We start from the raw sequence: 13116 nt of genomic DNA, 5'->3' as shown, positions 1-13116 counted from the left end.
AATAAATGGAACTCGATCGCTAACCATTCTAGTACTCGAGAAATCAATCTTACACTGGTTTCTGTTTAAAAAAAAAAGGTTGGTCCGAAAAAAACCTAAGCTTACCCAATTTCTGAAGATTTTCCATGTTTAATTGTAGTTTACACTAAAAATAGTAGTAGTAATCACTTTGATCACGATTTTCTTCTACTCCGAGTTTACTTTTATTGCTAATATCTAAGTGTACTTTTGAATAAACGAAAAAATCGTTGCAAATCACTACTGCCGATATGGAAACATGTCGGAAGAACCCTCCTTCTCTTGGTTCTATTTTTCGTTGGCAGGTGTCGCTATCGGTGAATTAGTTTTGAGACAATGTGTCAATTAGCGTGATGTCTTGTGTCCGCATTTTTCGAAAAAAATCAAGCGTTTGAAGCTTTAAATAATGCAACCGAATATTGAACCATTGTGATAAGAGTTAATTGCTCGTATTAAACAGTATTCTCTCTGGAATCCGATGAATCCGATGAAGTTTTCACTACACGATTAAAAGTATATACATTCTTTGTATTGACAGTAATATTACCTCGTGTAAGGGCTGCTTTATGAATTACAGGATAATTTTCCTGTCGGCCACACTCAACAGTTCGTATCTCCGGAACCGGAAGTCGTATCCGGTAACAAAAATCCAACGGTGTTCTATGATGTATTTTAGTTTAAGAGAGTTAGACACTTGGTCCTCGGGTCCTTGGATGAATTTGTTTTAGTGACCCTAATTCGTATTATTGACTGAAATCCACTGCATAAGGTTTTTTGTCGATCAATTTGCAATCTCTTATCGCACTAATTTGTGTTATTAGTGCTTGATATAAGCTAGTAGATTGATGCGTACCCCGCGGCTTTTCCGATTCGCCCCATTCTCGATTTATTCACACGATTAATCGCTTTCGTTCGTTAGCCGACAGATCGCACGATGGGAAATAAAACCTTTCGATAAAACGAGTTCATGTTTCAGTTCCTTATCGGACGCATGCCAATTAACAACTCCTACAATGTACGAACGGTGTAGATCTTCATTGAATTATTACGTCATGTTAGGACTTTTGGTAATTGCAGTTGATTCGAGTGCTTATTATTTATCGGATACTGGACAATTCGCCTCCAGAAATAGTGATCCATTATTCAGTGTTCCTGATTATGATGATTTGGGAAATAGCCTGAATTCGGTTGGGCCGTCGGATCACAAATTATACCCAGTTCAAGTGACAGACAAGCGAAGACATTTGGATGATCATAAGTTTGCTAGTGGTTATGCTAATAATAAGTGAGTATGTGAAACAGAAAAAATTGGTTAGAAAATGCTGATTTGTTTGTTGTCGCAGCTACGATGGAAATCCAGTGTCGATTGAAGTTGTTCAAAGATCTGATCCTCGAAGTGACGTCCAATACGAAATGTGGATAGCTGATCGGAAGTATGAGATGATTCGAAAAACCCTAAAATTAGTTATTTTTTTATTGTTGCTGCTTGCCATTCCTGCGTCCGTAGTTCTTTTCGTTATAATTCCCCTAAAAGTGCTGATAGCAATGAAGTTGGCTGGAATCGTAAATATTGTTGGCCTGATTGCTTGGGCTACACGGAACTGGTCCCGGAGGAGGTGGATATTTAGTAACGAACACGATAAACATAAGTTAAGTCTTGGTCTGACGTACGGCCTAACAAGCCAAATTCCATCGTTCAATCCGATGCTGTTGCAATGTCTTCCAAATTGCGGTCCTATCAATTGGGGCAATCCGATGTGGTTTCATAACAATAATAATATTGGTGGGATTAATAATGCGAATAACAACGTTGACTTTAACAAAATAATTGGAACAAATACTGCAGATACTATCGTAAATAATAACGATATTAGCCACAATTATATAAATAATAATAAAAATAGTACTAGTAGTTCAAGCAATAATGCAAATGATGCATTAAAAGTTAAACTCAAAGAACCAACAAAATCTCAAGTTCATTCATTGAAACCTGTAAATAAAAGGAAGAATAAAAAGCGTACTTTGCGGTAAAGTGAGTTTGTTTTGTTTTTCTTAGAGTTGTCACGAAATGAGTACGTTACAAGTTTTAAATAAAAAAGCAAATGTTCTGATACTTAACTACCAATAGTAAATCACTTCACACGGCAGACCTAATGGTGATAAGGTTAACCACCATCTTTGGCCTAGAAGCATAGAAGTGCAGAAAAGCGAACCCCGTTATTCCATTTATCGTTTGGATTTTGCAGGTTACTATCCCTGAACGAGAACAGCTTGATCGTGCTTTGATTTGAAAACGGTAGGTGTTTTTCTCAGAGGTGGATCAGAAAACAAGGTTGAAAGAAAAAAAAACACAATCGTATTTTATGGTTAGTGTGAGTCCCCCCCTCTTCAATTGAAGATTCGTCGAGTTGAGTATGGTTAGGATTGGTTGTAATCAATGGTCAATCTTTTTTTTTTGTTTTTTCTACTCTACTTCTCCCCTACATTTCCTGTCTGGTGTTAAGTGCTTGATGAGCTAACATCTTTTCATCATTTTCCTCGCTCATTGGTTTTCCTTTGCCGATAAGTCCTCAATTATCTTCGGTATCTCTTTAATCGTACTTTCTCGTGGCGCATTCTGTTGCAAACCGATCGGGAATATCGGGGAGTGGTGGTGGGTTCCATAGCATTGCAAAAGATAAGTGCGCTTCAGTCTTTTCGTAGATTCTAACCGACAGTGATGATGGCCAGTGGCTTCTACGTCCGCGGTCCCGGTGTTTGGTTGTACGCGGTTTCGCTGTTGGTTGTTTCGAGTGCGGTTCCCGTACCGGATGTCAACCACGAGGCGATCGATCAGGACTACGTCTCCTCCGAAATAGATCCTTTCGATGACTTCAAACATAGCGATTATACTCATACTTTCGTCAAGGGTGAACCGGAACTGTACGACGTCCTCAAACCGGACAACCTCGCATCGTACTATACCGATCAGTGAGTTCGATTAACCGAAGTGAAAACTGTTTTATTAAATTTCGCTGTTACTCAGGTACAAAAAACCGGCTGCTACAACTTCGGAAATAGTACCGTCGAAGCCAAGCGAAACGGTGGAACCGTGGCCGAGTTTTAAAAAGGTAATCGTAAAGGATAAACGAATCAGCGATTTCACCGCTTCGATCGCCCACTCCCTGAAAGTGTTGGTGATCATGCTGGCGTTGGTCACTCCGGCAATTATCATGCACTTTTTCATCATTCCAACCAAGCTAATCCTGGGAATGGCGATCATCGGGTCGCTGAATGTGTTCACACTTGGACTGGTGCTGTGGGAGTTTGCTTCTGGCAAGAAAATCGGTGGCCACAAAGCGAGAACGCAACTCCGGAAAACGTTGGCTCCGAACCGAGAAGCACCGTTACTTCATTTTCTCAAAAATGGTGGTATTAATGAACTGACCTCGGAGGAAATCGATACCATCATAGATCTAGCGACCAAAAAGCAGAACAAGTGGTGATTACATTTTCCGTTTTCCAGTATAAGTGGGTGAAATTAGGCAATCCATCGAGGGGATTTGTGTCGGAGCGATAGTGAAAAATGCGGCATTTAAAAGAAAGCGATTTTTCCTAATGAGGAAACCTAGTTCGTGAGTGATAGGTTAACCGAAAGCAAATATAAGATAGTTACCAGTGTTTTAGAGTAAGTGCGATAGCGATCGCGTTGATTTTTAACTTGAATGGTTAAATTCCAAATGAGAAACACCTCATTGGAAGAGACCGGTGAATTCAGAACATGTAAAAAAAACAAAGTATTTTTAATGTTAGATTTTGTTATGCATTTTTGTGCAGTGGTTTTACTACAATATTTCCACACTACCGAGTTAAAAAAAAGATGACGACGTTTCCGTGCGAAAAGCTTTTCTGACTAGCGTTATCTTCGTTGTGTGGAAATACTTTCAGAGTGTTGTGATGAAAATGATTTTATTAGTTTAGAATTTTAAATAAGATAGGTTTTAAATATCAATCAGTAAATGTAATGGTTTTAATGTTCTTCTATTTGTTTCCGTGCAGTTACTTTTAACGCAAAACTTTCAAAATATATACCTATATATATTTTTAAAACGAAATTTGTTTTGGTTTATCTTCGGAACTTCCTATATTTTTATTTCCTTTTGCGAATAAGATAAGTTATCATTGGGATCTTCGATCAACCAGAGCTTGTTTACATACTATGTTTCGTTGCAACGCTATTGTAAAATGTTCAAATATCGGTGGGTAGGACTGACAAGTTTGCCAATTTCAAAATTAGTTTGCAAGTTTAAAATTAAACAATCAAAAGTATTCTAAATTCTACTACCTCGCTACTTTCCGTCTCAAACCGAATTTCAGCGAAATTTCGATTAGTTCCAGCAAAAATGTGTCAGTAATTCACAATTGTTGAAATTTCACCGAAAAATTAGTAAATAATTATCTTCTTTGCTGAACATTTCAGTCAACCAATGCAGAGACTAATGACAGTATTTTACTAAGATTGCAGTAATTACGATGAGTTTAATGAACGTTTTCTTCATTCATTGCTTATTACTGCATTTACAGCAAATAATGTTTTGCTGAAGAATAACTCAAGATTACAATGTCCCATACGATCCATCGAAAAATGTAGGATAAGTTGGATCGTGAACCAGTGAGCTTAGCAATAATGTCCCCCTCAGCAGGTGGTTCTATTTTGTTGGTCACTGTTGAACAACATACTGTACGAAATGTTCGTTCAGTTTACTGGAACGGTTAGTTGTTGTTTTTTCTCCTACAAAAATAGTGTAAAAATTAGGTGTTAGCTTAATATAGAAAGACAATTTATTGTTATTCTACTTGAAGTAGTAGTAGTATTGTACAGGTATGTGGAGTTAGTTAAAAAAATAAGTGAAAAAAACTCGTCCAACGGGGCTCCAACTCCTCATATTAAAAATGGCTCAACGATGGACCTCTGTCTGCCGGGTTTGTTGAACGAAAAAATGGCATTCGGTTCAACGGTCTGTTTCGAAATCGGCAAACGAAGGTCCCGTGTTGAACGATTAATTGGACGTTGATTGGACCAACGATACAACGTATTGAACCAACCCACTTAGAAAAAAACGTTCAACGGTGGTCCTTCATTGGTCCAATACGTTGGATCATTGGTCCAATGAAAGTCCAATCAATCGTTCAACGGGAGGCCAACACGGGACCTTCGTTTGCCGATTTTGAAACAGACCGTTGAACCGAATGCCATTTTTTTCGTTCAACAAACCCGGCAGACAGAGGTCCATTGTTGAGCCATTTTCAACATGAGGAGTTGGAGCCCCGTTGGACTAGTTTTACTGTAGAATTTCTGAAGTTTTCTTCACTTATTTGTTTAAACTAACAATACATACCTGCACAATACTTCTACTTCACGTAGAATAACAACAAATTTTCTTTCTTTGTACAGGTAACACTTGATTTTCACACTATTTTTGCAAGAGAAAAAACAACAACGAACCGTTCTAGAAAATTGAACGAATATTTCGTGCAATATGTCGTTCAACAAGCGCTCAAAAACCAACAAAATTGAACGGCCTGCTAAGAGGGAACGAAAGGAAATTCGATATGCCGCAAAGTATCGTAATTTCTTAAATATTGTACACCCTCATTGATCATAACTCGAAATTGAGTGACACACCACTTAAATTCATAAAAAGTGCACGTACTCTAAACTTGAGTTACCACCTATCTAGTCATTTTTGAGTTAAGGAACGAAACTGTCAAAATTTGAGTATTTATTATTCAAAACAGGAAAAAAAAACCTTTGAATGAGTTCAAACATAATTTGCACACCATTGCCGTTTCAACCTTCCGAGCGAACGGACGTGCTTTGTGTTTACTGCGAAAAAAACCAGTGCCGTGTGTGATAACGAGACCGGACGATCAAAACTAGATTATATCGCTATTGTGTAATAGACAATAGTGCTTTTTTCTGTGAGAGGTTTTTTGTACATTATACACTGAAGCAGTGCATTGTTGTGAGCGGACGATCGAAACAGTACCGTTAGCCGGTGATTGTTTGATCGATCAAGGCCAGATTTCAGTGGCCATTGTGATTATACTGTGCGGATTATAAGTGAGTGTGCTTTTTCCTCTCGGAGGTTTTTTGCACACCCTCGAAGCGGCGATACGCCGATCGACGAGGGCTTGGCCTTGGTGGCCCCCGTTGGATTAAAAGTTAAGTACTATTATTTTGTATATTTTTTTTTTCTTCTTCATTCGACCGTTCATTACCCCCCCCGAATCATTTATTTCTGCGCGGAGGTAGCTCCGCGACATGTTAAATTTGAATCCCGACCCCTCCGTTATCGATGATCAGATGGAGACTTCTGTTGGCAGCAATAAGTCTCGCATAAAGAGTTATCCCGATGGGCTTGCACTCTCGGCCGGGCCTTACTCGGTTTATTTCCGGACCAAGGCTAAAGAAAAAAAATTGAATGTTTTGAAAATATCGCGGGATCTGTCCTCGCGATACAATACTATAAAAAGTATTGATAAAATACGCCCAGATAAGCTCAGGGTTCTGCTCACCAGCTCAAAGCAGGCTAATGAGCTCGTTCAAAATGATCATTTTACGCGGGAGTACCGCGTCTACGTGCCAGCTCGCGAAGTAGAAATCGACGGTGTGGTCACCGATTCGAGTTTGACTTGCGAGGACGTTCTTAAGTACGGAGAGGGCTGTTTTAAGGACCCCTCACTTAGGAACGTCAAGATACTGGACTGCAAGCGATTGCATTCAGTATCGATCGCCGGGGATGGAACAAAGTCCTATCCCCAATCTGACTCTTATCGTGTGACCTTCGCCGGCTCTGCTTTGCCCAACTACATCCTCTTGGACCGGGTTCGTCTGCCTGTTCGTCTTTTTGTACCTCGAGTAATGAATTGTACCAATTGCAAACAATTGGGGCATACAGCTTCTCATTGCTGCAATAAGCCCCGGTGTGCTAACTGTGGGGAGGCTCATGCGGATGGCTCTTGCGGTAAGGATGCTGAAAAGTGTCTCTACTGCAAGGAGGGTCCGCATGACCTAATGGCATGTCCTGCGTATAAGCTGCGAGGAGATCGGATGAAGCGTTCCCTGAAGGCACACTCCAAGCGTTCCTTTGCCGAGATGCTTAAGAGTGCCATCCCTCCTAAACTGACAACGAACCCATATGCCTGCTTGTCAACTGACGAGAGCGATTCTGATGACCCTTTGGAAGGTCCATCATCGGCGGTCCCTCATAGCTGTAGGAAAAGAATGAATAAATCCTCTCATAAGCTACCTAGTAAGGGTTCGAAGGTGTCTTCTGAAGGGCTTCGAAAAGTTACAGCTAACGGGAATCGGGACAAACCACCGAAGCAAAAGGCTCCTGGTCTCGGAAAACTCAGTTCCGAGATGGAATTCCCACCACTTCCCGGGACAACAAAATCCCCAAACGTCCCTGAAAATCTACCAGAGAAACAACTAGGTGCTGGACTTATCAAGTTCTCTGATGTTGTGGACTGGATTTTTACAACTTTTAATATTTCTGACCCTCTTAAAAGCATTTTAATTGCTTTCATGCCAACAGTAAAAACATATTTAAAGCAGTTGACTGCAAATTGGCCCCTCCTCTCAGCGATTGTATCCTTCGATGGCTAAATCATCCATCGAGGTCACGCACTAATCTAATCACTGTTTTACAGTGGAATTGCAGAAGTATCATTCCAAAAATAGTTTCTTTTAAATTTTTAGTAAATAATCTGAAATGTGACGCATTTGCATTGTGCGAAACTTGGCTAACTTCTGAAATATCCTTGAACTTCCACGATTTTAACATTATTCGCCTGGATCGAGATGATCCCTACGGAGGAGTACTTTTGGGGATCAAAAAGTGCTATTCTTTTTATCGAATTAACCTCCCCTCGATATCAGGTATTGAAACTGTCGCATGTCATGTTACAATCAAAGGCAAGGACCTTTGTATTGCTTCCATCTACATTCCCCCTAGAGCCTTGGTTGGGCATCGGCGGCTCAGTAATATCATAGAGCTCCTTCCCGTACCGACGTTGGTTTTAGGGGACTTTAACTCACACGGTACGGGATGGGGCTGTCTTCACGACGATAACAGATCAGCTATGATCCATGATATCTGCGACAACTTCAATATGACAATCTTGTATACGGGAGAAATGACACGGATTCCTGCACCACCAGCAAGACCAAGTGCGCTGGATTTATCACTTTGCTCGACATCGCTACGGTTGGATTGCACGTGGGAGGTAATTCCTGATCCCCACGGTAGCGATCATCTACCGATCGTAATATCAATCACCAGCGGCTCAAAACCATCGAAGACAATCAATGTTTCGTATGACCTCACACGAAATATTGATTGGAATAGCTATGCGACCGCGATATCTGAGAAACTTGAAAGAACTCAACAACTTCCTCCGGAGGAAGAGTACACGTTTTTGGCTGGCTTGATTCTCGACACCGCGACTCAAGCTCAGACGAAACGTGTACCCGGCGCGAAAACTAACATCCGTCCTCCCAACCCGTGGTGGGACAAAGAGTGCACAAATTTAAACGCGGAGAGAGCCTCCGCGTATAAAATATTCAGAAAAAATGGAACACCTGATAATTACCGGAATTACGCGGCGTTAGACGTTAAAATTAAGAACTTGATTAGAGCTAAGAAACGCGGTTACTGGCGTCGGTTCGTAGACGGCCTAACAAAAGAAACATCTATGAGCACTCTTTGGAACACAGCCCGACGAATGCGCAATCATAACACAACGAATGAAAACGAGGAATATTCTAACCGCTGGATATTCGATTTCGCTAAAAAAGTATGTCCAGACTCTGTTCCGGAACAGAAGATCACCCGCGCCGCGACACCAAATACAAACGAAACACCGTTTTCGATGGTAGAGCTCTCACTTGCGCTCTTGTCATGTAACAATAAAGCCCCGGGATTAGACAGAATAAAATTCAACTTGTTGAAAAATCTGCCTGACCCCGCCAAAAGGCGCTTGCTGAGTTTATTCAATAAGTTCCTTGAGGACAACATTGTTCCACATGACTGGAGACAAGTGAAAGTGATATCCATTCAAAAACCAGGAAAACCAGCCTCCGATCACAATTCGTATCGGCCGATTGCTATGCTTTCCTGTATCCGGAAATTGTTCGAAAAAATGATTCTGTTTCGTCTAGACAATTGGGTCGAGACTAATGGCTTACTTTCAGATACACAATTTGGTTTCCGCAGGGGCAAAGGAACGAACGATTGTCTTGCGTTGCTCTCAACAGAAATTCAAATGGCATTTGCTCGTAAAGAACAAATGGCGTCAGTTTTCCTAGACATCAAGGGGGCTTTTGACTCAGTTTCTATAAATATCCTATCTGAGAAGCTGCATCAGCATGGTCTTTCGCCAGTTTTGAACAACTTTTTACATAATCTATTGTCTGAGAAACACATGTACTTTGCGCATGGTGATTTGTCGACAATACGATTCAGTTACATGGGTCTTCCTCAGGGCTCATGCTTAAGCCCCCTTTTATACAATTTTTACGTAAGTAATATCGATGAATGTATCAACACATCTTGCACGCTAAGACAACTTGCCGACGACAGCGTTGTGTCTATTATAGGACCCAAAGCTGGCGATCTGCAAGGGCCGTTACAAGATACTCTTGCCAACTTATCCACATGGGCTCTTCAAATGGGTATCGAGTTCTCTACGGAGAAAACTGAGCTGGTTGTATTTTCAAGGAAGCGAGAACCAGCACAACTACAGCTTCAACTAGGGGGTGGAAACATAGCTCAGGTCTTCACATTCAAATATCTCGGGGTCTGGTTCGACTCCAAAGGCACCTGGGGATGTCACATTAGGTATCTGAAACAAAAATGCCAGCAGAGAATCAATTTTCTTCATACAATAACCGGAACTTGGTGGGGTGCCCACCCAGGAGACCTGATCAGGTTGTACCAAACAACGATATTGTCCGTTATGGAATATGGATGCTTCTGCTTCCGATCCGCCGCGAACACCCATTTCATTAAGCTGGAAAGAATTCAGTATCGTTGTTTGCGTATTGCCTTGGGTTGCATGCAATCGACTCATACGATGAGCCTCGAAGTGTTGGCGGGCGTCTTACCGTTGAAAAACCGGTTCTGGGATCTCTCATATCGTTTGCTCATTCGATGCGACATTTTGAATCCTCTGGTGATTGAAAACTTCGAAAGGTTAGTTGAGCTTAATTCTCAAACCCGTTTTATGTCCTTGTATTTTGATTACATGGCTCAGAATATTAATCCTTCTTCGTTTGCTTCCAACCGTGCTCATTTCTTGGATACTTCTGATTCTACTGTGTTTTTCGACACATCCATGAGAGAAGAGATTCGTGGAATTCCGGAACACGTACGCCCTCGAGTGGCCCCTAATATATTTTATAATAAATTTAGAACAGTCAACTGTGAAAAGGTGTTTTACACTGATGGATCAAACATCGACAGGTCCACAGGCTTCGGCATCTTCAATCAAAACATCACCGCTTCTTACAAACTCAGTGATCCGGCTTCAGTTTACGTCGCAGAATTAGCTGCTATTCAGTACACCCTCGAGATCATTGAAACATTGCCCAAAGACCATTACTTCATTGTCACGGACAGTCTAAGCTCAATAGAAGCTCTCCGGGCAATGAAGCCAGGAAAGTATCCCCCATATTTCCTGGGGAAAATACGGGAACACTTGCGAACTTTATCTGAACGGTCTTATTCAATATCGTTAGTCTGGGTCCCTTCGCATTGTTCCATTCCGGGCAATGAAAAGGCAGACTCATTGGCTAAGGTGGGCGCATTACAAGGTGACATTTATGAAAGACCAATCTGCTTCAATGAATTTTTCAGTATTTCTCGTCAGAAAACTCTCGAAAGTTGGCAAACTTCATGGACGAATGACGAACTGGGACGATGGCTACACTCCATTATCCCTAAGGTATCGACGAAACCTTGGTTCAAGGGGATGAACGTGAGTCGTGATTTCATTCGCGTTATGTCACGACTCATGTCAAATCACTATACATTCAACGCACATCTCCGGCGTATCGGGATCGTGGAGAACGGGCTCTGCACCTGTGGCGACGGTTATCAGGACATCGAGCATGTCGTGTGGTCGTGCGTAGAGTATCGCGACGCCAGATCGGAGCTATTGGAATCCCTCAGGGCCCGAGGTAGACCGACTGAGGTTCCGGTTCGGGATGTGTTGGCGAGTCGGGATAGTTCATATATGCTTCTGATATACCAGTTCCTCAAACACATTAATATACAAGTGTAATCTGTTACATCTTGCTTAGAAAGTTCCTCCTATTTATCGACGTTATTTCAACTGTGGCTAAGAATTATTTTCACCTGCAGGTTCGACACTAACTTCCGCCGATTATCCCGATTCCTCATCTGTCCACCATCTTCATCGGAACTAACAAGATCTTTTTGCTGTCACTAACCTTTTCGCTTCCCCCCTCCCCGTCTCTTCTCCATCTCGATGTCAACTAATTAGATCTCTGTCGTTCTTAGTCATTTCGTTCCCATATCCCCATTTTACTTCGTTTTCCGCAATATTTACTTCTCTATATTTTTTCGTTATATTTACATCACCATCATCGCCCACGGAAGGTCGCTCTAGTCATGCGGGCCACCCGCCGGGTATTCGTAGCCTGGGGGTGTTTCCCGCGGACCCACACGGACCGAGGGATGCGGCCAACGTCATCTGGAAGACTCATGACATATTCCATCCACCGGCCGGTGCCGATCGCCAGCTGAAGGTTGGATCAGCCAAAGTCGACCACTGCGACCCCAATACAACATTATCCAATCATACTATCCTAGTTTTAAGTTAGTCGTTAATAAAATTAGAAAAAGTCCTTGGCACCTTAGAGCTAAAGCAGTGTGCCTTAAAAAATAATTATATTATTGAATAAAAAAAAAATAATTTGCACACCAATTAATTTTTACGGATTTCGGTAAAAAAATTTTACTGACTCAAACAGCTGAAGCTTCGATAATCAGTTCAGTAAAAATTTTATTTGCCGAATGTTCGGTAGAGTTGTACTGAACTTCTTCCTGTCATAATTATACTGACTTGATGATCATTCATTACCGACGCTCGGTGAAGTTTACAAATGATCCGTAAATAAATGAACGTCATGAACTATTACTGTTCTTCGGTAAATTTCACTCAAACTCGTGAAAATTAGGGAGCAGATATGTTAACAAATTACTATCAAAATATGAAGAATTTACTATTCAACAAAAAACAAATCATGTTAGTAAAATAAAAGCGAAAGTGCCGTAATATTTGTATAGGATTTACCGAAATATGGTAGTTTATTGACAGATGACTGTGAATTGGATTGATTTTACAGTTCATTTAGTGAAGATTCATAACCGTTAAAAAATCACTGAACATCGCAAGATAAATTTGGTGTATGCATTCATGGGTTATAAAATACCATAATTTTTGTCTTTCTTGAAAGAAGAAATGGCCTGAATTGACGGTATTCTTTCATTACATTTATGAGGTCCTTTATCGAGACTACATGAATTAATTCAGATCCAACCTTGACAGTTCAGTGGAACTGTTTACATAGGATTTGCCTCATTATTTTGACATAATTACGTCTTACTTTACGATAGGGCGTTTTTTTTTCAAAATTTACCCTCTGAGAGAGTGATAAGTTTTTGATCGGAAATATCTCTTGTTGTAGCTAACGTAACAAAACATGTTTTGCTACATGCCATTTGAAATGTGATCAGCATTTTGTAAGAAAAATTTCAGATGTATGACGTTACCATAAAGCGTTAGCGACATTTCGGTTAAAATCTGATATGTTTCGTTCATTCATTCATTCTACATTCAGTTGCTGGAGCAAAATGCATCGCAAAGTGAACTACTGCACAGAAAATTCTAGGAATCATCCCTTCTAAGGGCTTTCAATGTTTACAAAAGAGCTATAAAAACTATTCAACGATTGAAATACGCAAATCGAATGTGAAAATGACTTCGTGATATGCAAATGGTGTCAGATAGTTTAATGTTCATTACATC

General features: G+C 40.8%; 1 protein-coding gene across 1 annotated transcript; it reads left to right on the top strand.

The window, feature by feature from the left end:
• Positions 1–561: 561 nt before the first annotated feature.
• LOC131437490 (uncharacterized) lies at positions 562–2619 on the top strand. Its single transcript, XM_058606874.1, has 2 exons — positions 562–1303; positions 1362–2619. The coding sequence occupies exons 1-2, from the start codon at positions 1032–1034 to the stop codon at positions 2047–2049; spliced, it is 960 nt and encodes a 319-aa protein (XP_058462857.1). The 5' UTR covers positions 562–1031; the 3' UTR covers positions 2050–2619.
• The last annotated feature ends 10497 nt before the right edge of the window (positions 2620–13116 follow it).

Source organism: Malaya genurostris, chromosome 3 (genome assembly GCF_030247185.1).
Source record: "Malaya genurostris strain Urasoe2022 chromosome 3, Malgen_1.1, whole genome shotgun sequence".
Classification (NCBI taxonomy): domain Eukaryota; kingdom Metazoa; phylum Arthropoda; class Insecta; order Diptera; family Culicidae; genus Malaya; species Malaya genurostris.
This window is presented reverse-complemented; position numbering and strand designations above follow the sequence as displayed.

Excerpts from the sequence above, each read along its gene's own strand:
- LOC131437490 (XM_058606874.1), top strand. The coding sequence starts at position 1,032 with ATGTACGAACGGTGTAGATCTTCATTGAATTATTACGTCATGTTAGGA. Across the intron at positions 1,304-1,361 it reads AGTGGTTATGCTAATAATAA|CTACGATGGAAATCCAGTGT; the intron begins GTGAGTATGTGA and ends TTGTTGTCGCAG.